The following is a 26039-nucleotide window of genomic DNA, read 5'->3' as shown; positions in this document are numbered from 1 at the left end:
TTTATTGCAAAAATAAATAAAGAAAAGTGATCAATTATTAAAACCTGTGTTACATACTGACCTTTGTGATCTATAAAACGACCAGATTTGTCAAAGCCCAGTGCTGCAGCTTCTTTCTTTACATCTTTCGGGTTATATGTGCCTACAGGTGGAGCCAATTCTGCAAATGCATAACAACTGTTATGTACATGTTATCTCCTCCAAATGAATGACTAGCAGGGCTTTAGATGACACTAATTTGGGCGCATACAAAGGTCTTTTTTGAGTAGTAATGTTAACAATAGCTGGTAAAGACTTGTACACATTCACAAATGTTTTCGACATTAGGGGATCACACAAATGTCTTTTTTGTTTTTCGTATATCTTGAAATCTTTATTAAAATAATAATATTAAAACTTTGATCGGTCCAGCAAAACCGGAACTGCCAGTAAATATCTAACATCTAGTTCATCAAGATAAACGTCTCCAGCAAGATATTTATTATTGTCATGTTTACTGTGGTCGTAACGTTTATCCATTGGATCAAAATTTCCATTTGCAATCAGGATTTAATAAAATCGGGCATATGTGATTTATTTAAGAGCCTCAACACATACAACATATTTTAATACATTTTAGACTAAAATATTAACTACAATACCTTTGGTAACCTTTCCAGGATTAGATGTTTGAAGATGACACATTTGAAAGTTATTTTTATCCTGGCACAATCGAAAATGGAGAATGAAAATATGACAGAAAAATTTGTATCAAGCATTTACATCCATCCAATAATTTTTTTTATATCAGAACTAAATGGAATTGATATTTATTTTGTTATGTATGTTATTTATTTATGCTTTGTGCATTATATGAATTAGTAATATTTATGTCATTAAAGTTGGGGGGGGGGGGGGGGGGGGTTATTATTCAGGGCTTCTAGAATTTTTACAAAATCCACTAGCCATGGGATCAGCGATTTTAACAATTTACTAGCCACAATTAAAAATTCACTAGCCCTACTTTACTTAATACAGTCTTACTAATAGTAATAATTGGATATTCTACCTAAAGAAGAAGATAGAGATTAAACCACTAAGATTTGGTGAAGGTGGAGGCAGGATATTCATACTTACAAAATACTTAAAGGCAGCATTTGACCCCTAAAAAATTCACCAGCCGTCAGACATAGTAATATTAGTTATTTACTAGCCCAACCTTGAATATCTCTAGCCATGGGAGTGGGGATACTATAATCTAGAGACCGGCCTTGGTGGCGTCATGGTAGGCCATCGGTCTACAGGCTGGTAGGTACTGGGTTCGGATCCCAGTTGAGGCATGGGATTTTTAATCCAGATACCAACTCCAAACCCTGAGTGAGTGCTCCGCAAGGCTCAATGGGTAGGTGTAAACCACTTGCACCGACCAGTGATCCATAAATGGTTCAACAAAAGCCATGGTTTGTGCTATCCTGCCTGTGGGAAGCGCAAATAAAAGATCCCTTGCTGCTAATTGGAAGAGTAGTTCATATAGTGGCGACAGCGGGTTTCCTCTCAAAATATGTGTGGTTCTTAACCATATGTCTGACGCCATGTAACTGTAAATAAAATGTGTTGAGTGCGTCGTTAAATAAAACATTTCTTTCTTTTTTATAATCTAGAAGCCCTGATTATTTTTTGTTATTTGTCAGTATAGGTTATTATTTATTTTAAGGCTTTCATTTATGGACTTTTTAAAAATTATTGTTTCCATTATTATTTTTATTAAATATTGTCTCAGGCCATTAGTTACATGAAATTTTTTTTTTTTTTCAAAGGTTTTTCTTTTTTTTTCCTTAAAAAAATTAATTGCTTTAATTATTATTGCAGGTCATTAATATTTTAAGGGTTTTATTTATTTAAAGATTAATTTTTACTCTTTTTTATTATATTTTTTTAGTTGTAATTACTGGTCATTAGTTATTTTAAGGTTTTATTAAAAAAAAAAAATTATTATAAATATTTTTTAATTAACTTGCACAACCCCACAATCTGAAAAATCTTTATCATAATAACTGTGTTGTTAAGGATGGTCTTGCAACCATATGAACACTTATTGTAATTAATGCACAACTGACTTGGTGACAACTGCTGATTGGGTTACTAGTCATTTTGTACCAGTTTATGGTCATTTCGTACCATAGTCGTTTTGTACCATAGTGCTTTGGTCATTTCGTACCATAGTGGTTTTGTACTCAGTATCTTATTTTTTTCAAAAGGTATGCCACTTCTTATTTTTATTGTTGACGAATAAATGTTGTAAACATACCTTGTAAAGAGAGTAAAGGTTTAAATGAGCATATGTATGTTGCTACTGATGATCATTTCGAGTAATTCGACATACTATATATAGTCAACTAAGCAGCAAAATAAATGATTGAGGTACGAAATAACCATGGTACGAAATGACCAAATAATTATGGTACGAAATGATCAGGGTACGAAATGACTATGGTACGAATTGATTGGTATAACTGCCTTGTACCTGTCTGCATATTGGCTACACCGATGACTACTTTGATTCCTACTTAACCGATTTAAAATGAACTGTGTTGTTTTGTCCATTAGACTTGTAAACATTGGACAGTGTTCGAGATTAAAATTTTTGGCCAGTATCCCAGTTGGATACTAACATTTGAAAATCTGGTATCCCACCTGAGAATTTAGTATTTTATGGCATCCCGGTGGGATACTGGGTTCTTGAAGTCTGGTATCCAAAATTAAATTCTGGTATCCCCGGGATACCGTTAATCTCTAACACTGTTAAATCCAATAAATGTCAAAAGGTTAAAAAATGGATCATAGATGTTTACCTTGGTGAACTATCCAACGTCATGATGATTATGTTATAGGCAAATCATCATGATTAATTATATCGCATCCTTTGGGGCATTTCTATTATCTTCAAATGAAACGATCGCTGGCTGATAAAAGTAGTTTTGTTTTTCAGGGTATCATAATTGACATGTGCAGACTAATGTGACACCAGTGCCACAGTGTTTGTGTGTGTGGGGAGGGGGAGGGGGGCATGAGTTCAACCTGTACCCACCTTTCAATGGTTAAGGTAGTTCACCAAGATAAACCTCGCGTGCAAGCACAAACAGCGAGGTTTATCTTGTCTAGGTATTCCGCCATTAGGTATAACGAAACTGCGGTCAAAATAACGATTACCATCACATTTTCACACCCTAATCGTATATTGTGATCTATTTCGAGCTCACTGAGACCAAGAAATACTTACTTTGAAACAATCTTCACTTTGAATTAAAGGAAAAAAGTCCGACTTTACCGAGGGGATTCTAGCAGCCACTTTCTAGCAGGCAATTACGCTGGCAGACAATTTCAGCTGACACGCATGGCGACGTTCTGAACACCGGACTCATACACCTTTCAAACACACCGATATGCTAATTATTAGTATTCACTATAACTTAAGAGTTTAAAAGAGTATTTTTATATAAAAAACCACAAAATCAAAATAACAACCAAGACTCATTTTTGTCTTAAAAGGTCTTCGAAAGGCGTATGAGTTGGTGTTTAGAACGTCGCCATGCGTGTCGGAAAGAGTTCCTTTTTTTTTTTTTAAATCGTTATGGTGAAAATAAGGAACTTATGCCCAAATTTTGCATACTAAAACAACCCCAATAATACATAGGGGCGAAACGACTCATTCTAAGGGCGAAATGACTCGGGCGAACCGACTCGGGGACGAATAGGAATAAGGGCGAAACGACCCGGATTCCAAGATAAACCTCGCTGTTTTGTGCTTGCACATGAGCATGATGAGGTTTATCTTGGTGAAGGTTAAGGTAGTTTTAGGGATAGGGTTTGGTTTAGTCTTTAGAGCCTTTGATATAGAGGGGTACGAACTCTTTCCATATTTTGTGTACAATTTCATTTGCAAAACAATTTGCTCAGTCAGAAAATGAAATAAAGAAGTTCCAACTTGCAGTAAATTCCATAGTGTGAAAAAAGGCGACCCCTGTGGGAAAGACTATAGTTTGTGTCACGAGATTCATGCTACAAATAAAACCTTGCACCAAACCTTTGAGATCATTAAAACGTTTTGATTTTGAAAATGCCATTGCTTTCAAAACAGCCGCATTTCTGCTTCACCACACAACACCAATCATCGCTTTCGAATCAAATGTTATGCGCATGCGCTGGCTGGCTTAGCACAGGCCCCATGAATCAACGAAAGCAACCAACAACAGCAACAAATAATAATAATGAAATGAAATGAGTGCGAGTGCGAATAATTTTAACATGCTCATATACCACTAGAGTTTCGAGGATAGCCAGTGACTTGCTCCGGGACAGAACAAAATTAAAGGGATAATTTTGAAATTTACATCCAAAAATTAAATTTAATATAATTAATAAAGAAAATTTTACTTATTAAATTTGGTCGCTAGATTAGATCGGGCGGTCAAAAAGAAATTAGATAGATAGATAGATAACACGCCTGATTTGGGATGGGGGTGGGGTGGGGTTGGGTGGGGGATGAAAATGGACAGAATTTTTAAAATACCAATTAGTAAAAGAAATTAGTAGGATTAAAATGAAATCAAATCAAATCAAATCAAATCATATATCATATATCTCATCTCATCTCATCTCATCTCATATGATGATATGATATGATATGATATGATATGATATGATATGATATGATATGATATGATATGATATGATATGATATGATATGATATGATATGATATGATATGATATGATATATGATATGATATGATCATCATCATCATCATCATCATAATAAAATTAATAAAACCCCAAACAACCAAGAACAAACCAATTTAAACAAATAAAAATTCCCATTCTTTCAATTTATTTTTGTGTTGCAATGTTTTCTAAAAGTTTCAAACTCAAATGAAATCAGTTCTTTTTATAAATAAACAGTATTTAATAATAATTATAAATGAGTTGTGCCACGTATTGTGGGTACCATTAAAACTTAGGAAAGATACAAATATTAATTTGTTAAATAATATATACTATTAAAACAACCCAATGAACACACGGTAATTATAATCAGATAAAGTTTGATAGTATTATACATTCGGTCCAAGGGGCGAGATTTAGCTCAGTCGGTTGAGTGCTCGCTTGAGGTGCTTGCGTCGCAGGATCGAACCATTCAAATGATTTTTTTTTCGTTCGAACCAGTGCACACAACTGGCCAAAGGCCGTGGTATGTGCTTTCCTGTATGTGGGAAAGTGGATGATTAATTAACCAACGTGCTCTAGAGGTGTCAAATAAAACAAATGTTAACTTTTTAAACGTTTTATACATTCGGTCCATTTCAGTGTTTATCGGTGATTCAATGAACCTCGCTTTAGCGCACTGATATCTACACTACAAGTGATGATTTGAGTTTTTGGTGGTCAAAGTTTAAGCGGATGAGTAGTGCTTAGTAGCGGCCGTTCAAATATTACGTGACGCTATTTTTGTGAAAAATAGATGTAGTAGTGTAGATATAAAGTGCTCCTACTGGCAGTAGCTAGTGGGAAATTCCCTATTAGCTCAGTTGGTGGAGCGTTGGATTCTTGTACTGAGAGTCCATGGTTCGAATCCCCTCAGTGAAGGTTGATTTTTATTCTGTTACATAGACACCCCCCCCCCCTGTAACGCTAGATCATACACCCCCCAAATATTACATAACGCTTGGAGACACCAGCCCATCCTATTCTCAAACAAGTCATACTATGGCTGTAAAATAATTTTAACATGCTGTTTTGCGATTTGGGAAAGCACAGATACGCATTTCATCTCAATTGTTAATAATTATTGTGTATTTACATTTAGCTATAATTATATCTACGTTGTACATTGTCGCCGTGACAAAACGTTTATGATTTTTGTTTTAGTAATACATGTAATAAGAATTTAAAAAAAAATTGTAATGAAAAAGTACGTTACGTAACACTATATAGATTAATGTTGATGTATATATATATACATACATATATATATATATATATATATATATATATATATATATATATATATATATATATATATATATATATCTATATACACACACAGGTATGCGGTTGCGATGGTTGTATATTGTGGTATGGCGGTCTTTTGAAACTACAAAAATACATCAACATTAATCTTAACTGTAACGAATATATATATTTGATGACAATATTAAATAATCCTTTCAAAAATAATTTGAAAACAAAACATTTTACATTAAAATGGCACCAAATACAAAGTCGGCAATCAACCTATATTTAACACTTTTGCAAGTGCTATCCACAAAAAGTTAGTCCAAATATGATTGGGAATGAAATGAATTTTTCACTACATCGTAACAATTTTATAAATTAAGAAACACATACCGGTACCGTATTTAAAATACTTCATCATTAACAATAACCATCCACGTTGAACTTAAATTGTGTTTAAATCCTTTATATATATATATATATGCACACATTTATTTTGTATAAATTAATCTTGCATTGACTTTTAACATTAATGTTAATTAATTAGGTGTGTATTTATTTGTATGCATTATAATGTATTTATGTGTGGAACACGCTGTAAAATTATTGAGAATCCAAATAAGCATTTTTGTATTCGTTATTTATTAACAGCAATCTTCGTTGGACAAGTAGTATTGATAAAACCGGAAGTTTTGTTTTGTTGTATTTGTTTTTGCAAAATATTATAAAAAGCCAATCATGCCAGAAAGTAAGTTAAGAGTATTTTAGTGGCACGAGCAGATATGATTCCCAAGATTTTTGTTAAGAGCATGTCATCAATAGACATCACATTAACCATTGGAGATCACATTCAATGGCTAAAGTTCTATCTTCTAGCCTGCAATCGCTCGGCGAATCGGTGATCATCCCCATTCCCCCCCCCCCCCCCCATCTGAGCATCTCCTAAACTAAGGCTGTTCCAACAATTTTTAATTGAATCTGCGTTACATGAATACATTTCTGCCACCCTCTTTAATTTTTCCACAACCTAGTGAACTATATTCCTGAAGAGATTGATTTGCACACATCAATTTACAATGACATCAAAGATAACAAGCCACCTCTTGTCATAACTCACCTAATTCTCTATCATCTATGGCTATCAAGCTGCAGAATTTTCAAGTCATTAAATACCAAATAGGAGAATTGTTTTACATATTTTACCGTCTTTGGAGTATTGAATTAACACAATTAAAGGAATGCTTAACGGGACATTCCTGAGTTTGCTCCATTGTAAGATGTTTCCGACTAATAAAATATTTCTACGATTAAACTTACTTTTTAAATATATTTTCTTGTTTGTAATATCAGTGTCTGTATACTCAGTGTGTTTCTGGTCGTCTTAATATTTGTAAGAAGCCCAGACTGGATTCTGTCTTGAAATAATTTCATATGTATGAAAAAATGTTTTTTAGGAAATAAAATGACATTTAACCTAGTACAAATATTAGAACGATGAGAAACACGTTTAATATACAGCCACTAATATTGTATGCAGAAAAATGTATTTGATATGTAATTACAATCGTTAGTCGATAACATCTTAAAAATTGCAGCAAACTCAGGAATGTCCCTTTAAGCAAGTCTTTTGGACTGGTATGCATATTCAACGATATATAATGCACATTATAGCTTAATATTAACAAGTATATTATTATATTTAATTAATAAAATTGTTAAATGTGACTGCTATTAAATATAATGGGCACAGCCATTTTGTTCCATTTAAAAAAGCAATTGACGAAACATTTACAACAGTTACCGTAACATAATTTAACAGTATTTTTAACACCCTCTATTTTGTCCCTTACCTGTATCCATTTGTATGTTTAATACACACAATATAAGTTATATTTTATCTGAGCAATAAAGACATTTTATTTTTTACGGATTTGGCAATCTCCGATTGAAAAAAAATCCACTTATTTGGTGCCAAATTTGTCACGTGATCAGAATGGTCTTTCTGTCTTTTGTTTTTACTAACTATCATCTGATATTTGCAGATATAATTGGTTGTAACTGATGATTTTTACTTTCTGTCATTTCTGTCATTCTGTTTATTCAGCAATTCTTTATAAAATATTGTTAATTTTCATTTTGTAGGATATCACCACTTATGAAAACAACGGAAGTGGTAGTGTTTGTCATTAAAATCATTTATCTTGGGTGCCAAATAATATATACACCGCTTTTTCAAAAATGAAACTTTATTAGCTGGTGATAATATTTTATCACAGCGATCAATTCATTCGATGAAGATGAAAATAACAAAAAAATTATCCGACATTAGGGGATCACTTTACAAACATCTTTATTGTTTTTCGTATATCTTGAAATCTTTATTAAAATAATAATATTAAAACTTTGATCAGTTCATCAAAACCGGAACTGCTCGTTGTTGTCAGACTGGTAACATCTTCGTTTCAATTAAAAGACGAGTCTGCTTGTATTTTGTATAAACGTTTTTGCACTTTTTTTGAAGGCAAAATAAGAGTATGTCTTTCCACAAAGTCTACCAAAACACAACAATATGGTAACCAAGCTCCCACCCCACCCCATTTTTTTATTATTATTTTTTTTTTTTTGAACTATGCCACGCGGCCACCCTCCTTTAATTTCACCCAGCGAGAACACTGGATACATGACATAATTAACACAGGGCACAATATTTCACGTGAACCGCCGTTCTGTTCGCATGTTGGTTACGCAAAATTAAATTCACGCGAACAGCAGATTGGTTATGTCGTGACCTGTAGACGTTCAGAAATTAAAAATTGCAAACTTTACGATTACAGTAAGTTTTATTCACGCAGACTTACTACTAGTATTCCAATAGACCAAATAGTATTCCAATAAATGTTTTAGACTGATTTTTAGATACTAAATGCACAGCATGCTACAAACCAGTAAACAACAGTTGTAAGGTGCGACCAGTCTAAACTAAAATGCTCAGTATAGAGTTGAGCCAAACGTTTTAAAGAAATGTGCACGTACCGCTGGGGATGGCTAAAATATCGACTGCTATTTTATCTCTAAAGGAATATATAGACATAATATTGGATTTCCAATAATTTTACAAATGTTGAAAACACTTTTAATGTAAACAGGAATCCAAAAGTGTCACAAAAGTTGAAAAATACTAACATCACATAATGGGCTTTAAAAAACAAACATTTGGAACGTCACTGTAGTGTAGAGAAAGTGAAAGTAGCAAGGTCACCGCCAAACGAAATCAAGACTCTGGAAGTGTTCACAGGAACTGGACAGTTGTTTTGCGTTGGTTTTTATATGTTTTTTATTTGCTGTATACCAAGTGTTACATATTATCTGTGCCAAATGGTAGTCTTTATTTGTTTTTTTGGTGTTTTTTTTGTGTGTTTTTTTATTATTAGTCTTGTGTGTCTTGCGTGTTATTCTTCAGCGAGACCGGGAATGGGCATCTTCCTCCAAATGTATCTAATGGGGCTGATATTTAGTCCTTTTAGAATATTGTTAACTTTAGCAAACATTAAAGAAACTGATTTATAAAGCGTTTTCTTTTGTATTTAGTTTTAACTTCATGTTTGAGGTAAAAATTATGTATTTAAAATATAATTCCAATGTAACTTTTAGGGAACCGATCAGGTAACCAATGGGTTACCCAAATATAATTCATGTAACCGAACATTTGGTTACCTAGGTACAAACCACGTGAACTGACTTTCGGTTACCTCAGATTTCGAAATATTGTCCCCTGTAACACATGCGGTGGTTATGGTATAATGCAATGACATCATATTAATTACATCACAGACTTCAGTGGCTTCCTCTCATGAAGAGTATTCCATAAAAAAGTAATATGTCAGACGGCAAGAAAAAATGACATGTTTTTTGTCCTAGGAGATCTCCATGAAGTCAGTATAGATGATATGGTTACAATTTGGTGTATGAAATCTGAGTTATTGTAATGATTTTTCCACGATTTTTGTCTTGGCAAAATGTGAGAAAAATATATTGGTAATAAAAAGTAGGAGAGTAATTTATCGTAATTTTAACAACATGGTTCAGACTTTTAAGCCTTACATAATTGTTGAATAACGCCATATATGTATATAATACTATTTTGTAATGGCCACACCTAGGTGAATTACTATTAAGGTAGATTAATTAATAAGAATCATCTATGACTGTGGTACAAAATGTCTTTTTGCAATGGTACGAAATGACCAAAATAGGTATGAAATGACTGACCAGTATGAAATGACCATGGTATGAAATGACTAGTAACCAAAACTAAGCATTCTTTGTTGGAAAGATGCCTATCCAAAGAAATTGCATTTAAAAATAGAATCGATTAAAAAAAAATCCCAATTATTTCTTTATGGAGAGTGAGAAGGTCAACTCACCACTACCAACTCTCCTCAAACTGTTTAGTCAACTTGCCTCCAAAAAGGACCAACTCGCTCCAGTGTTTGGTTAACTCGCCCCAATGTTTGCTCAACTTGACCCAGTATTTGGTAAACCCGCTCTAGTGTTTGGTCAACTCGCCTCAAGTTGAGTAGATTTATACATCATACCAACCTTTTTGTTCTAGATATTGATGGTCAAAATGGTCGGTCTATCCACAAAGTTGACTTTAAAATGTTTTTTGTAAAGATGGGAGATTGTGTCTCCTGTATTTTCATCCAGCAAGAACACTTCACTATATAGGTAAATTTTATTTTGTTTAACAACACCACTATAGCACATTGATTTATTAATCATTGGCTATTGGATGTCAAACATTTGGTAATTTTGACATGGTCATAAGAGAGGAAACTTGCTACATTTTTCCATTAGTAGCAAGGGATCTTTTATGTGCACCATCCCACAGACAGGATAGCACATACCACAGCCTTTGATATATCATTTGTGCACTGACTGGAACGAGAAATAACCCAATAGACCCACCGACAGTGAACGATCCTAAACTGACCATACAGCAATCGAGCGCTTTACCACTGAGTTATGCCCCGCTCCGCACTACATCTATAAACGTGATTTATATGTATGACTTATTTCAGCTATTGTGTTTTATTTTGCAGAAGGTGAACCAGAGGTGTTTTCTAACCCTCTTCCACCAAGTGATCATTTCAAGAAACCAGACGATGAGGATGATGACAGGTTTTGATTGACTTATTTCAAATAGATACAATAACAAGCAGATGTCAACCAGTTGTACACTGGGTGCAAATTATAATAGGTTACTAGGAATATAAAGCAGATTTCTGTCTGTTCATGTACAACAACAAAATAAACACATCCTGCTTTTTCCTGTTTTTTATAAAAAATTATCATACCTTAACATGTTTTAATTGCAAAGCATTTTATGGATAAATACATTTGGAATCACTACAATTACTACTACAACATATTATGATGTCCAGAAATGCATTGGTTACATAGATGTTCATATTCTAAGCAAGAAAATATAAGTAGAGTATAATTTTAATATGTATCAATATTTTATTTGCCAAAAATCATTTAAAATGTATTTTCATGTTTAAAATAATGGTGTCAGTGGTTGTCATAATGTAAGTAGCCCAAACTAGATTTTTTTTCTTCCAGTAATTTTGTACATTTTGTTCTAAACAATAAACCTGTGTAATTTGTTTTAATAACTAGAGCAGTGGTCAACTGGTTTACATCATTTTGAATTTTTATATATATATTGCAGATTATGTACATAAATATATATTGCATTCATGCATATTTTTTGTAAGTATATATTGTTTTAACATGTTGAAATGGCAAAATGTATTTAGGATAAAGTACTGTAAGTATGTATGTATGCAGTATCGGTTTTCGAAATAGCGGCCTGTGAAAATCAGTCCATTTTTAGACCTAGCATGTGAAATAGAAATTCACCCGCTGTTACCACCAAAATATCGCAGGTTATTTTTCAAGAGATGGATGTATGTATGGTTATCTCATCAGCTATTTTCGTTCCAGCCAGTGCTTCACAACTGGTGTATCAAAGGCCATTGTATGTACTATCATGTCTGTGGGATGGTGCATATAAAAAATCCCTTGCTGCTAATCGAAAAGAGTAGCCCATGAAGTGGCGACAGCAGGTTACCTCGCAATATCTGTGTGGTCCTTAACCATATGTCCGACGCCATATAAACAAAAATAACGTGTTGAGTGCGTCGTTAAATAAAACTTTTGCTTCCTTACTCACCTGCTATTTATCTTGTGATTCTGTTATATTTGAATTCCATAATCTCAGAAATACTTTTGTTTCCAATCTAATTAAAATTAGCTCCACTATTACATGTGGATCTAACAGCAACCAGTGGGTTATCAGTCTTCAATTTTACATTAAAAATTATTTATTTATTTATAAAAAAACCTAACTAAATTAGTCTTCAGTTTTACATTACAAATTATTTATTTTATAAAATAAAACATGTTTTAAGGCATTCGTAATTCACACGAAACATGTCGTATACCCTCAGGAGAATTCGGAATGTTTTCAAATTATTTTTAAATCACTGGCATGATTCTGCAAGTAAGGTTTTGATTGGTGGACATGAGCTCCAACTGGTGTTAGATCCACATGTAATTGTGGAGCTAATTTTAATTAGATTGTTTTGTTTCGCACATTATTTCAAACTCTCTTATCACCCCCGTGCTGTGTTATTTCCAACAGGCCATATGTTTTTATTAGCACTAGCAGGACATATTTCTTTTTGGCCGCTATCTTACAAAATTAACAGCAGGCCATACTTTACTTCCTCTTTCGAGCTCTCTGTGTATCACTTATGTTTTTAAATGATAATCAGATGATTGGCTTGTGTTGCTAATAGTATTATGATTATTTTTGTTTAGCCATCCTCTCACCAATGAAGATTTTCGACGGATGTTGATGACACCAAAGTCATCATCATCGGGAGGATACCAGTCCACGATTCATGCAGCATTGTAAGCATTGAAAACAAAGTATTTAGTATTAATATTTGTAATTTTGTATTTTGTTCTTCACAAACATTTTTATGAATGTTTGACTGTTAATTTAATATCTAAATCAAGCCTCTTTTTCTCTTTCTTTTTTAACTGCTACATAGACATCGAAAATTGAGGGCTAGTGGCACTTACAACTATGAAGATATGCATCCCTCCCCCAGTTTAAAGGGATTTCTAATGATATAACTGCTGGCATCATCTGATGCTTCTAGTCCTACTTTACTTTAAGTTAATACAATTTTACTAAATAATAGTAATAATCAGATATGTCACCTAAAGAGGGAAATAGAGCTTAAAAACACTAACATTGGGGGTTGGGGTGGGGTCAGGATATTCATATTTACAAAATAGACTTGCAACATTTGACAATTTTGTTTTTCACTAGCCATCGGGCATGTTATTTACTAGCCCAACATTGAATATCACTAGCGATGGGAGTGGGGCTACCACAATCTAGAAGCTCTGGCAGGATGATTAGTGTTTAAATTTTGTCAAAGCACATGAAATACAGTGTCCACTTTCAAACCCTTAACGATCTAGTAGGGGCAATTGCGATCTATTTTGTTTTTATTCTGTACCCTCAAATTATTTTCTGGCAGAGAGCTTGTGTATGTCACTCTACAATGATTCGCCATATTTTAATTTCAAGCAAGAGTGAGAGTGCTAAGTATGGGAATGCAGAGTATATGGGGTTGAAATAAATAACTTTTTAAAATCAGTAATCAAAAGGAATATTGCATTTTAAATAACTATTCCATCTGAGAACATAATTTCCCTTTAAGAGTACCGCAGTATTTGTAATTGAAAGGTGTATTTACAGTATCTACTAGTCTATGTAATATTGGTAACTATAATTAAACGTGCCCCCATACATTATGCTGAATTTGAATTTGCTCCTAATTACTGACATGATGAACTTGGGAAGATGATCTATATAAGGATAGAAATATATAAATATTCTTTCTACTTTGAATGTTTAAGAAATATGGTGATGGAATGTGTCTCTAAACCTAGCAAACATGAAGACAGAATAGTTGCATGTGGTTTTGCTGTTCCATATTATATTGCAACTATTAATGACAACACTTGAATATGTGTTTTACTACTTCATTTAGAAAATCATTCATTTTGGAATAGCAGAATAACATATATATTTCAACCACTGGGCACTGTACACATTATTAGTGATCCACTACTGGTATATCAAAGACTGCTATAATGTATTATTCTACTAGAGAACTGCCTTTATAAGAACAAATGCTGAAACCAATGCTGAGTTTACTTCAGCTAGAACACACTTGCTTTAGCATTTCTTTACTTATACCAGTATCTTGTCACAATAATGTGCATAAGCACCAAAGAAAAAAAGTGTATGTTAATTGGTTTTACTCTAGTTTTTACATCAGTATTGCTGATTAAGTAAGCACAGCTCCATGCTTTCATGCTGTATTTGTTTGTATTTTTTAGAAACGATCAGTCTAAGGCAGAGGAGGAAGATGATGATCCAGCAACAAGAAGACAAAAAAAGAAAAGGTATTTTCGTGTTTAACATCTCTGGGAGAAGTTTGTTACCCAAACATTTTACAGTGTTCGATTTCTATTTTTGTGCTTAGTAATTCAGCAAACGTAATACAGTAGTTACCTTATCTTTGTTGTATATATTTTCAGTATTATAGTTTTGCAGAATTCTGAAAGAACAGGTTTGCACTTACAAAGTCTTCATCCCATTTTCTTCCATTGTAGGGGTGGGGGCGGGATATAACTCAGTTGTAGAGTAATGGTTTGCACGATCAGCTTCTCTTTATGGACTTTTAGTTTTTTTCATGTCCAACAAATGCTCCATGACTGGTACGTCAAAGGCTATAATATTTATTGTTCAGTCTGTGGCAAACTGCATATAAGAAATTCCATACTGGTTTTTCGGTAGGAGTAACCTGTGAAATAATAAGTTTAGACACCAAATAACCATAGTTTAAAATGAGCTTTATTAAATAAGTATTTCTTTTACTTTTTTCCATATAGTTTTTTATACACAATTTGATTTCACTTTTAATCAAAACAGCCATAATTTTGCTAAAATTTTATATAAAGAGAAAAACGTTTGTAATAATTTTGGCATAAAGTTCACTATTATTAATGGTAAAGCTGTTTTGTGGTTAGTAATCTAAATTATAGAATTCTGTGTACTGAGATGAAATGCCCCATCCTTGGGAACACCTTAGTGAAAACAAAATGAAAATAAGATAGAAATGATGGAGAAGAAATATTTTGTGCCTCTGATCCCATTGGTCCTTATTACTATTGCTTGATTAATTAATTAATTGAAGTATTATGTAGTATTTTTTAGTTTTATATATGTGCTTTGAGATGTCAAGGTTACTAAAACATCCTAATAATTTGTAATGCCACAATATTATTCCAAAGTCGATAAATACTTGAGGTAATAGTTTCCAGTTAATTTGTATCATTGAACCATGTCGCTAATGTTTCTGAACCAAATAAATAAATGTTTATTTCTATTTCAGTTACTATGCTAAACTTAAACGGATTGAGGAAGAAAGGCAAAAAGAACTTAGAGATAAATACAGAGACAGGGTAAACACTTTATAGATTAATATTAACACAGCATTCTGGATTAATTAGTAAATCAGCATGTATGATAATTCTGATGAAATAATAAGTGATAATGTTGACCGTCATTGTTAAGTGCGAGTTTGGTGGATCTAAGACACAATTTCTCATTGACAGTCCATCCATCATCTGCGATTCGAGTGAAAATTGATCACCTAGATTTTTACAGCTAATACAATTATTAACTGAAAAACCACTGAATGCCCGTGTAGATGAATCGTAAGAAAGTGTGCACAGTACTATTTCAGTTCACACCTGTATTGACAAGAAAATTTAAGTGGTCATGGTTTATCCTTAATGAGAAATTGAGTCTTAATATACTGAACAACAAAAGTGATGTTAGTATTTTAATATAAGTACTTTTTCATGATACAGTAACTGTTAGGTTAGTAAACAGACTGTCAAAACTGGACTAAAATGTTCACAAGACATTGATAATTTAAATAAACACAAAAAACTACTAAATAATGTTTCATAAAAAAATAACAACCTTAATTAATATACATGTTTTTGTTGTTCAGTATATATTTGTCATGGCTTGGTGACAAAATGAGACATGGTTTCTTCCATTGTGTCTTTGTGACTTAATTTCCTGGTTGTAAATTTTATTGCTACTGTTGATGAAAATCATACTGTAATACACAAGTAGGCACAAGTAGTATTAAGGTTTTGAGATGAATAATTTTCCAAGTGAAGAGTGTCAAAGTAGATTACAAAGCTTCTTTTAAAAAATTAGTCAAATATTTTTTCATGTGAAAAGTGTTAACGTTTGTTGTTTTTTGAAACAACATCTTTATTAAGAATGTTTAGATCTTATAGCTGACATAATTGTTGATGTTCCAGGCACAAGAGCGAAGGGAAGGACATAACAAAGATTATGAGGAGACGGAAATCATCAGCACAACGGCAGACTATAGGGCTGTTGCACCAGATGCCAAAGCGTAAGCAACCATGCTTTAGTTACAGAGGGGGTGGGGTGTAGTGCCTGCCTGAAGTTTAATTAGGGTTTCTGCCAGAGGTTACCAAGGGTAAAATTACTTATCCCAAAATCTTCAAAAGTAATGGATATATATTTTCTTAATTTTTAAATAGATGATAGTGACTGCAATTTAAAATTTGTCAAGTGCATGAAATGCATTGTTCACTTTCAAAACATTTCAAACACATAACCAACTAGTAAGAGTATTTATTGTCTGTTTTTTTTTTAATACATACCCTCAAATTATTTCTGGCAGAAAGTCTGGACTAATGATTCATGGGATTGTTAACCCTTTGTGGTCAATTTATTTTTCCTATTCCAAGCAGTTTTCCATGACTGGTACATCAAAGGCTATGCTAAGGTTATCCAGACTGCATATGAATGTATATTCTCTTGAGGCCAGATGTCAAAATAGCCATGTACTTCACCAAAAAATAGTATTTCAAATGTGCTTATGTTGAAAAAAAATTCCTTTCCTTTTGAATTACACAGTTACAGTTACTTTAAATTGATAATAATTGTAATGTTGCATAGTTATAAAATGTACTTACCGGTAAGTTAAACAATTTATTTTAGATATTTTCTTCAGTTTGCATTTTGAAAAATATTTTATAATGTAATGAATATTACATATTCCAATATAATTCTTTATTTTTTTTAAATATATATATAAGAACTACATTTTGCCACTGATAAAGTAAATTATACATGCATTCAACTGGATTGTAAACAAGCAGGTTTCTTTTTTCATCAGGGGAGAGAACTATGCTGAGCGTCGAAAGCAAGTTATTCAAGAGTCCAAGTATCTGGGAGGAGATATGGAACATACTCACTTGGTGAAAGGTCTTGATTATGCATTACTTGAAAAGGTAAATACCTGAAAGAGCTTTGTTATTTTAATTCCTGGTTTCTGTATCATAGGCTACCAAATCTCTAAAAATAATGAGAATAGTTCTGTTTGCAAACATGAGTAAAAAAATTAATTAAAAAAAAAAAATTGATTGTAGTATAAATTTGCTAGTTTTTAAAGAAAATTATTTGAAAATTTATATTTTTCTAAAAGTATTGTTTAACAGACTGCAATTTATTAAAATCTGAAATTACACTTCTGGCAGCTAGCTTTTTAAAACAATTTGTTTTGAGAATCATTGAACATCAAAAATAATTAACATTGTGTTGCCAGAAAAAACCTTCATAATTAACTGAGAACTTAATTTTAAGGTCCGAGCTGAAATTTCATCAAAAGAAATAGAAGATGAGGATGCTATGGAAAAAGCTGTCACTCAAAAGAAGTAAGAATCTATAGTACATTTCAAACAATTATTTCAGTCTTATTATTAGATTACACTTTCATGCACCATCGTACAAAATGCATTTTGTCATCCCATAATATTTGTTCAGCTGACAAGTGATTTATTTTAAAAATCTGATTGTATTTTATTTCTACATCAAAAAGAATAATGACAGATAGGTTACAGTCTATAATGGGTTTTCTAGAAATTGTTTCACAAACACAGCTGGATCATCCAGTAAACCAAAATTCCAGGATAGAAATTATTTGTATAGCAAAGTTGTTTTGTATATAGTACCAGTAGTACTGTCGTCTTAAATCAGTTATTTCTCTTGTGTTTAAAAAAAAAAATAGTAACTAGTGTTTTAATTTAAGGGAAGAAGAAGAAAATCCAGAAGATAAAATCCAGTTCAAGACAAAAATGGGTAAGTAACATATTTTTTGACATTAAAAATGAAAATGTTCACTAGGCATTTCCAATATTTGCCTTATTAAACATGAGATAACCTCTGATAAAGTAATGGTCTAGAATTTTGTGAAAATCCTTTGCATTATTTTTTGTTTTTCGGTTTGTTTTTCAGCAAAAAATGTATATCGCACTTTATTGAAAGTGAAACCTCTGGAGAGAAATGAACTATTCCTACCAAAAAGAATGGCATATGTCGTTGACTTGGAGGATGACTTTGTCGAGTCAGATATTCCGACCACTCTTATCAGGAGTAAAGCTGACTGTCCAAGTTTAGAGGTACGGTGTTCATGACGTATTATTACAGTACATGAAAAATAGCAAAAATTAGGAATGTAAGTAAAAATATTAAGCATGTTTATAATTGAAAGGTAATGCTTTTATTTACTTTTTTTTTTTTTTTTGACCAGAAATTGCATTTAAGTGTTTGTACATTTTCACATTTGGATTTGCTAGTTTTTGTTTAGTTTTTTTTAACCATGCTAGAAAAGTTACTAATTAATATTGTCTCAACGTGTGTGATGTACATAATGTTTAAAGTCAATTTTTTAAGGTTTTGGTGCCTATGCATATACATATAATTTGTGGGTTGAAAGCAAGAAGTCCCATTGGTTCCGATAAACTCAAGTTTTATTTATACGATGCATATGGGAAAACAGGCTCTGATAATAGTGAAAATGACTATTTCATTTGCGTGTTGCTAACACAAATCTGATTTTGTAACCTATTTGTTTTTAGCGTTATACATTTAGAACATCATTTATATGGACATAGTGGGTTAGGTAAAAGGAAATGGGTTACCTACATTTATTTTTGCATAATCCATAAATAGGTGACATAAAGGTTCAAGTTTGAGAGACTTGGAAAAAGATGTGGTAAACCCACAAGATATAACATAATAATTACATTACCTCCACCTTACCCCTTGTAATAAATTTTAGAACATCCCTAATTAATATTTTGTGAATGTTTTAATTTTAATTTTTTTTTACAACCTTGTAAATGTACTGGTAATAAATGGAATTTATGTTTCAGGCTACAACTACTCTGACAACTAATGACATAGTGATTAACAAGCTCACCCAGATTCTCTCATATCTCCGACAAGGAAAGCGAGAAGTAAAGAAAATGAAGAAAAAGGATAAAGGTTATTATATTATTTATACTTCTTTTAGTTTGCTTAACACACACATGCACACACACACACACACACACACACACATTGTGACACATGGACACACAGACATGAGTAATAGGAATCTGAAGTGTGCTACACTAAATAGTTTATATTGTAGTAGACAGTAAGCCTATTTCACCTTTCAGTAAGTTATTATGATTTCTTACAAACAAAGAAATTTATACAGCTAAAACATTAAAATATTAATACATTTCACCTTGTGGTGTGTACATTTTAAAAACAGAAACAAATTAAACCAAATAAAATAAAACAGAAATTAACAAACTAGATTTGAGAATCTAAGCATCATAGTGAACTGTGACAAGTTTCAAACCTTTAGGTACCAGATATAGTTTTGAATTTCACAGTCATATTATAGCATTCCACACAAAACTGTATTAAGAATATTGCCAACTTTCTTTAGAAATACATCTCTTTTTTTATAGTAAAGGTTCAGTTCACTCAAGATTATGTGTGTTGTATTTGTAGGTAAAATTAAGGATGATGATAAAGCAAAAGAAAAGCTGGCTGGAGCTGATGACAAGTAAGATTTACACATTTTCCTTCAACTTTCAACTGTCTTGGGCATTGGTACATCAAATGATATCAGTCAAGGGCTTTCTAATTAATCTGTCATTGATGAAAGCCTCGAACATCAGCAGTTCTGAAACTGGGGTCTGAGCAGTTTCATAATTGTAATGAAATCTACATGTCTAATATTATAATTTAATTGAACTACAAAGGACTCCTACCTATAAAAGACAATTAAATTTATGGCCTTTGGTAGTCCTTTTTAAATTAAAACAGATTGAGAAATTTATTTAATCAATATAAATTCTTCGGTTGGCTTTATTTTTGTATTTATTACTAGCAGGACAAACAAGTAAATGTTTAACATGTTGAGACATTGCAATTACATGGTGATTTTTTTTATTTCATCAATAAAGTATTGTACTTTTAAATGAATATGAATTAATGTGTTTTCAGCATCTATGGAGGTATTGGGGAGTACATTCCATCTTTCTCCAAGCAGAAAGACAAAAAGGAAAAAAAGGACAGAGAGAAGGAAAGAGACGGTTACCGAGATCGCGATCGTGATAGAGACTCCCACAGAGATCGGGACAGAGAAAGGGACAGGTACATTTTTATTAAAAATGTGAGAATTAAGACAGGGACATGTCCATTGGTATAAAATGTGAGATTCAGGACATGGAACAGTTACATTGATATCGAAACATATTTTTGGTAGCTAAGAACATTGTGCCTTTAAGCTTTTCGTTTTTATTAATATTCATCCATCAGCATTTTCCAATAGTGTGATGCAAAGGATGAATTACATTTACAATTATAACACATTAGTTGAATGGACAAAATTTTAACTGGACATAATGTACCATGATTATGATAGGGCACCACCAATAAAGTTGATAGCAGTAACATTTGCAAATTTAGTTATGTTCGTTATAGTACTCTTAGCTCTACTAAACAATTAGGATTAATAGCTTTCATATTATACAAATTATGTTATTTCTACATGAATACTGTACATTGTTGATTCATTGAATGTATGACAGTCAAATTGTGTTCGAAGGCATTTATGTTTTGTTTTTTTGCAGTGTTCATGTTAGTTTGTATATTGTCTATTGTCAAGTAATCCCCAGTCTACAGTATTTTTCTGCTAATACACATTTTGGTGTTTATATAGCCAACTCATTTGCTATCTGCCATCTGCCATGTATGTATCCTCTCGTATTCAAGTCAGATATGGACCAAACATAGATGAAACTTTGTCTCGTTTTAGTGCATGTAGAATGCATATAATAGACTGATATTATAAATGTAAACTCTTGAATGAAAAAGGTTTCCTCTCTCATATAGACTGTTTGTTTGAAGGTGAATAGCTGATTAATTGATGCTATTATGTCATTAAACATTTTGTACCTTAATTTAACTATTTGAAGTTCATTAATGTTTTTTATTTTTACAGAGAACGTGACTTTAGAGACAGAGAAGCAGACCGTCGTGATAGACATCGTGATGATAGGGACAAAGACAGACAGAGGGACAGAGATCGAGACCGATCAGACAGGGATAGAGAGAAGAGGAAGTCGTATTTTGAAAAACCAATGGAAGAGGCAAGTGTTTTCGAGTTTTGTTTATGTTCGTTTTAAACACATTTCAAACTGCTAGATTCATCAAGGCAGATTAGAAATGAAGAAAGGTTTTATGTGATGTGTACGTGATGGAAAATATGTAAAGTAAGGTATGTTTTAGCAATAGTCTTAACATGAAATGAAAGAAGTTAGACATGTAAGTCTTGAATCTTCTCAGTTTCTTAACTCGGGAAATCTTATGATAAAAAAAATATTTTGGCTAATATGTTTCTGAATTTAATTCATCTTGAACAGTATATTATACCCAGGGATTGAACAGTATATTATACCCAGGGACATGATTTAATTTTTTTTTCTCTAGTTTCATCTTTTAATATTACCTTTATTTGAGTTTTCAGCTTTTAAAAATCATTTCAGTTTTTATTTTTAAGTGGGCATTACACACCTTTGTACTGTTTAGAATGTAAAATAAATATTAACATAACAAACATCAGCTAGAAATGACTTTACCTATAAAATAGGAGGACAATTTATTTTGCATACTCTGCAGTATTAATGTATCATGTAGAGACCTATATTTCATTATAATAATGTTCACAGGTAAAAAGACTTATTGTTTGGTATCATTTTACTCATTTGTGTTGTGTGACCTTTCTTTATAGGATGATGTCAGCAAACCAGCAGGTTCAGCTAAAGACATTGTCAAGAACATCAATGACAAGTTTAAAGTAAGTTGAAAACATTTAAATGTGTTTGGTTGTCATTTCAGAGAAGCAGGGTGGTACGTAGCCAAGTGGTCAAATGCTCCCTTGATGCACGGTCGGTCTAGGATCAATCCCCGTCGGTGGGCCTATTGGGCTATTTCTTGCTCTAGCCAGTGCAACACGACTGGTATATCAAAGCCAGTGGTATGTGCTATCTTGTCTGTGGGATGGTGCATATAAAAGATCCCTTGCTATTAATGGAAAAATGTAGTGGGTTTCCTATGACTGTGTCAACATGACCAAATGTTTGACATCCAGTAGCTGATGATTAATAAATCAATGTGCTCTAGTGGTGTCATTCAAAAAAACCTACTTTTATTTCAGAAAATCTCAAAACATGAGTACTAAACATAGTTCTGTTTTTTAAATATCGTACTGTTCCAGTGTATAGCTGGTTTCAATTTACAATTTGTATTCAAATGGATTTGTATTTTAACATTTTTCCTTCAAAAAATTAATGTTGTTGAAATGTCCTTAATGTCTCTCCTTACATATGTTTTTTAAATGGGGACTACTTTTTGTTAGTTTATTAAAGTCTTGTTTCAGTGTCTTTTTATTTAATAACCAATAAAATAAATTGTTACTATTGTTGGTATTTCCACTATTTCAGGATTTTGCCGAGTTGGAAGAAGAGAAAATCAAGTATGTTTTATCTGTCGACACTTAAATGTTTAAAATAACCATAAGAATATTTATAAAGTCATAAGCTGTACAAAATTTCACAGAATTGCTTTTAAAAATAATTTGCATGGCCATATGCCATCTTTTTTATTAGTTGACAAATTTAGGATTATTGAAGTAGTTTGGGTGGTTGTATCATTAGATCATGTTTAAATCATGTAGCAAAATCACACTGCCATTATTTAGTTCTCAGAAGATAACTGTTCATGTAAAGAGTTAATTTTTAAAGAAAAAATAATTAATAAAATGGTACACATTAGTTAAATAAACAAATATAAATTTGTTTGCAATAGCCAGCATGTAATAATTTATATATTTTTAACTTATTTTAATCGACAGAAAAGCAGCTAAAACGGAGGAGGACAGAATGAAGAAGCTCAAGGCAAAGAGTGAGATTGACAGCTATGCAGAATGCTATCCTGGGCGAGTACACTTAAACGTGAACCAAAACCACACTTCTTAGTGCCATAGTAGAACAAATTAATCAATCATTTTTGCTGAATCATGTGATGTAACATTGAATATGCTTTTCAAGAGTTTGAGAGAATTAAAATATGGTGCATTTCATTTTATTTATTGCAGCAGTTGCATCAGTTTAATTTTTTCTGCTTATAAATCTTTAAAAAAGAAAACCCAAGAGTGAATGAATTTTTATTTTTACTGGTAAAGTTTGTACTCTTTTAAGTGTTACAGTATATGACAGGTATTTTATCCCGATTTGTATGTCTTATAAAACAAGTTTTTTTAAAATACCTTTCCAAATTAATTTTTTCACTTTTGATAATCAATGAATGTGTTTATTACATGTAGAATGATGGAGTCCTTTGATGCATTTGGTGATTCTGATGATGAAGTCGATTACACCAAGATGGATCAAGGAAACAAGAAGGGTCCCATTGGACGCTGGGATTTTGACACGCAAGAAGAATACAGTGACTACATGTCCAATAAGGAAGCATTACCCAAGTAAGTCACATTTAGTTACAGTTGGACTGGTTAGTCAGTTTGGTATTCCATGTACCATGGACTGAATTTATATACTATGTTAACAGAAAATGACAGTGGACTAAGAGTCTTATTCTTAGTACAAATCTTCAGATGAGGTTGATTCCTTGCATACAACACCTTGATATTTCAACCATGCCATCAATAATGTGGCTGTATAATTGTTCTTAATCTTCATCTATATTGCACAGAAGATCAATTCATTGCATATTTGTTTTAATTTACAAAAAAAATTGATTAAATTTTATTTATATAAAATTTGTATCTAGAAAGTTAAATACTTTAAGACATATCAAGTGGAGTAATGTCATAACTATTCTTCTTTTTATTTACAGAGCTGCTTTCCAGTATGGTGTTAAGATGTCGGATGGGCGGCGAACGAGGCGCACTGGACCTAAAGATGAGAAATCTAAACTAGATCGTGAACTTCAGCAGATAAACAACATTATTAAAAAGAGAAAAGTGACTGGATTTGAACACGGTGGAAAACAGCCGAGATACTGAAAAATGTAGTCCAATGGTTTGAGAATAAACATGATTAAAAACAGAAAAGTGACTGGCTTTGAACATGGTGGAAAAGAGCCAAGATAATGGTTGCAGTCTGATGGTTTTAGCATGCATTGAAACATTGTGGGATATGAACAGGCTGTCTAAACCTATTGACAGAAGTATACATTGGTTTTTAGTCCGTTTTTGTGGTGTCTATTGTATTACAGTAATAACAAAGTCCTAGACATTTTACAATACAAGTGTAAGCATTTATATTCAACAAAATTCAACATACGGCTATGGTATGGGTAAATTTATAAACCGTGTCAAAGTACTTTTCGAAAGTTAACCATTATATCACACACATTTTGAGATTTTAATGTACCTGAAATGAGCTATCCCGTTTTCTGCTATTGTAACATGTTTCCGACTAGTGGATCCTTTTTAAAAATAAAATAAAACATTAAATATATTTTCTTGTTTCAAACATGCTGGTGTGTTTTTCGTTGTTCTAATGTTTATAGTACAGATTTATTTTTTCTTTCATAAGTATGAAAATATTGTGAAAGTAAAATCAGTTTGGGTTGACAACAAAAAACTACATGACGTTTTGTATATATACAGATATTCTTAGATGAATGTATTTAATGTTGGTGCTGGTTGTTTTAAAAAAGCTGTATTAATAAAAAAATATGTTTCATTGGCCACAAATTGGTTTCCATCTGTTTATTACATTCGGCTAGACCAGCAAAATCACCGATACAGACTGGTGTTTGAAAGTCTTAGTCAAGTGCACTTTACTTATGTGGACTGTGCAGTTGAAACTGTATATTTGTAAAGTAATAAAAATACTATCTTCTTAGTTTTTTTATTGATAAAAATATAAACTAAATAAAACTTCAGTCTTTCTTTTATTGATGATTTCAAGGCCATTAATGATTAGAGAACTACTATGAAAAAAGGAAAGGAATGATTGCTTTTAATGAATTATATTGCAGTCATAGACTACCCTTTATTGATGAGCACTATGGGGTCTTTTATTTGCACTTTCAAACAGGTTGTGGACAGTGGGTTGGTTCATAGTGGTGTAGATCCTGTAATGTGGTGCAGATCTTTCACATTAATGATAAATGACTAAAAAAAAAAAACCATTAACAAACGACAAATATTTAATATTGCAGAGGTATCCGGAACCGTGAATAGTGGATACATTATATTAAAAACAACAACAACATGACTGTTCACATTTTATATTTACAATATATACACAAATAATTTCATAAAAATGGTCATAAGACCATCACACATCTTGACTAATAAGTATGAAATTAAAAAAATTAATTGTATCTTTCAATATTTCAAGCATGGTAAGGCATGTAAATACAATTTGAAAATTGTGTTCCATTGATCAAACTACAGGTATTAAATGG

The 26039-nt window shown here is 32.2% G+C and overlaps 2 protein-coding genes across 2 annotated transcripts in view; one reads left to right on the top strand and one right to left on the bottom strand.

Annotated features, from left to right (window-relative positions):
- The window catches only part of LOC121374860 (hyaluronan mediated motility receptor-like), a 34884-nt gene extending 30712 nt beyond the window's left edge, over positions 1-4172 (bottom strand). The window contains exons 1-2 of the mRNA XM_041501967.1: positions 4064-4172; positions 62-160 (exon numbers count right to left, since the gene is read on the bottom strand). Of these exons, the coding sequence (XP_041357901.1) occupies positions 62-160; positions 4064-4103 (139 nt within the window). The 5' untranslated portion in view covers positions 4104-4172. The remainder of the gene's footprint in view (positions 1-61; positions 161-4063) is intronic.
- A 2501-nt stretch (positions 4173-6673) lies between these two features.
- Positions 6674-25320, top strand: LOC121375110 (protein Red-like). The gene is made up of 19 exons (XM_041502353.1): positions 6674-6737; positions 11092-11170; positions 12878-12970; positions 14480-14545; positions 15538-15607; positions 16487-16584; positions 17377-17491; positions 17844-17914; positions 18289-18338; positions 18495-18658; positions 19415-19526; positions 20046-20100; positions 20544-20693; positions 21544-21691; positions 22333-22398; positions 23045-23076; positions 23455-23538; positions 23926-24081; positions 24456-25320. The coding sequence occupies exons 1-19, from the start codon at positions 6728-6730 to the stop codon at positions 24622-24624; spliced, it is 1788 nt and encodes a 595-aa protein (XP_041358287.1). The 5' UTR covers positions 6674-6727; the 3' UTR covers positions 24625-25320.
- The last annotated feature ends 719 nt before the right edge of the window (positions 25321-26039 follow it).

The sequence above is a fragment of the Gigantopelta aegis genome, chromosome 6 (assembly GCF_016097555.1).
Source record: "Gigantopelta aegis isolate Gae_Host chromosome 6, Gae_host_genome, whole genome shotgun sequence".
NCBI lineage: Eukaryota > Metazoa > Mollusca > Gastropoda > Neomphalida > Peltospiridae > Gigantopelta > Gigantopelta aegis.
The sequence above is the reverse complement of the archived record's forward strand: the minus strand, read 5'-3'. Positions and strand labels throughout refer to the sequence as shown.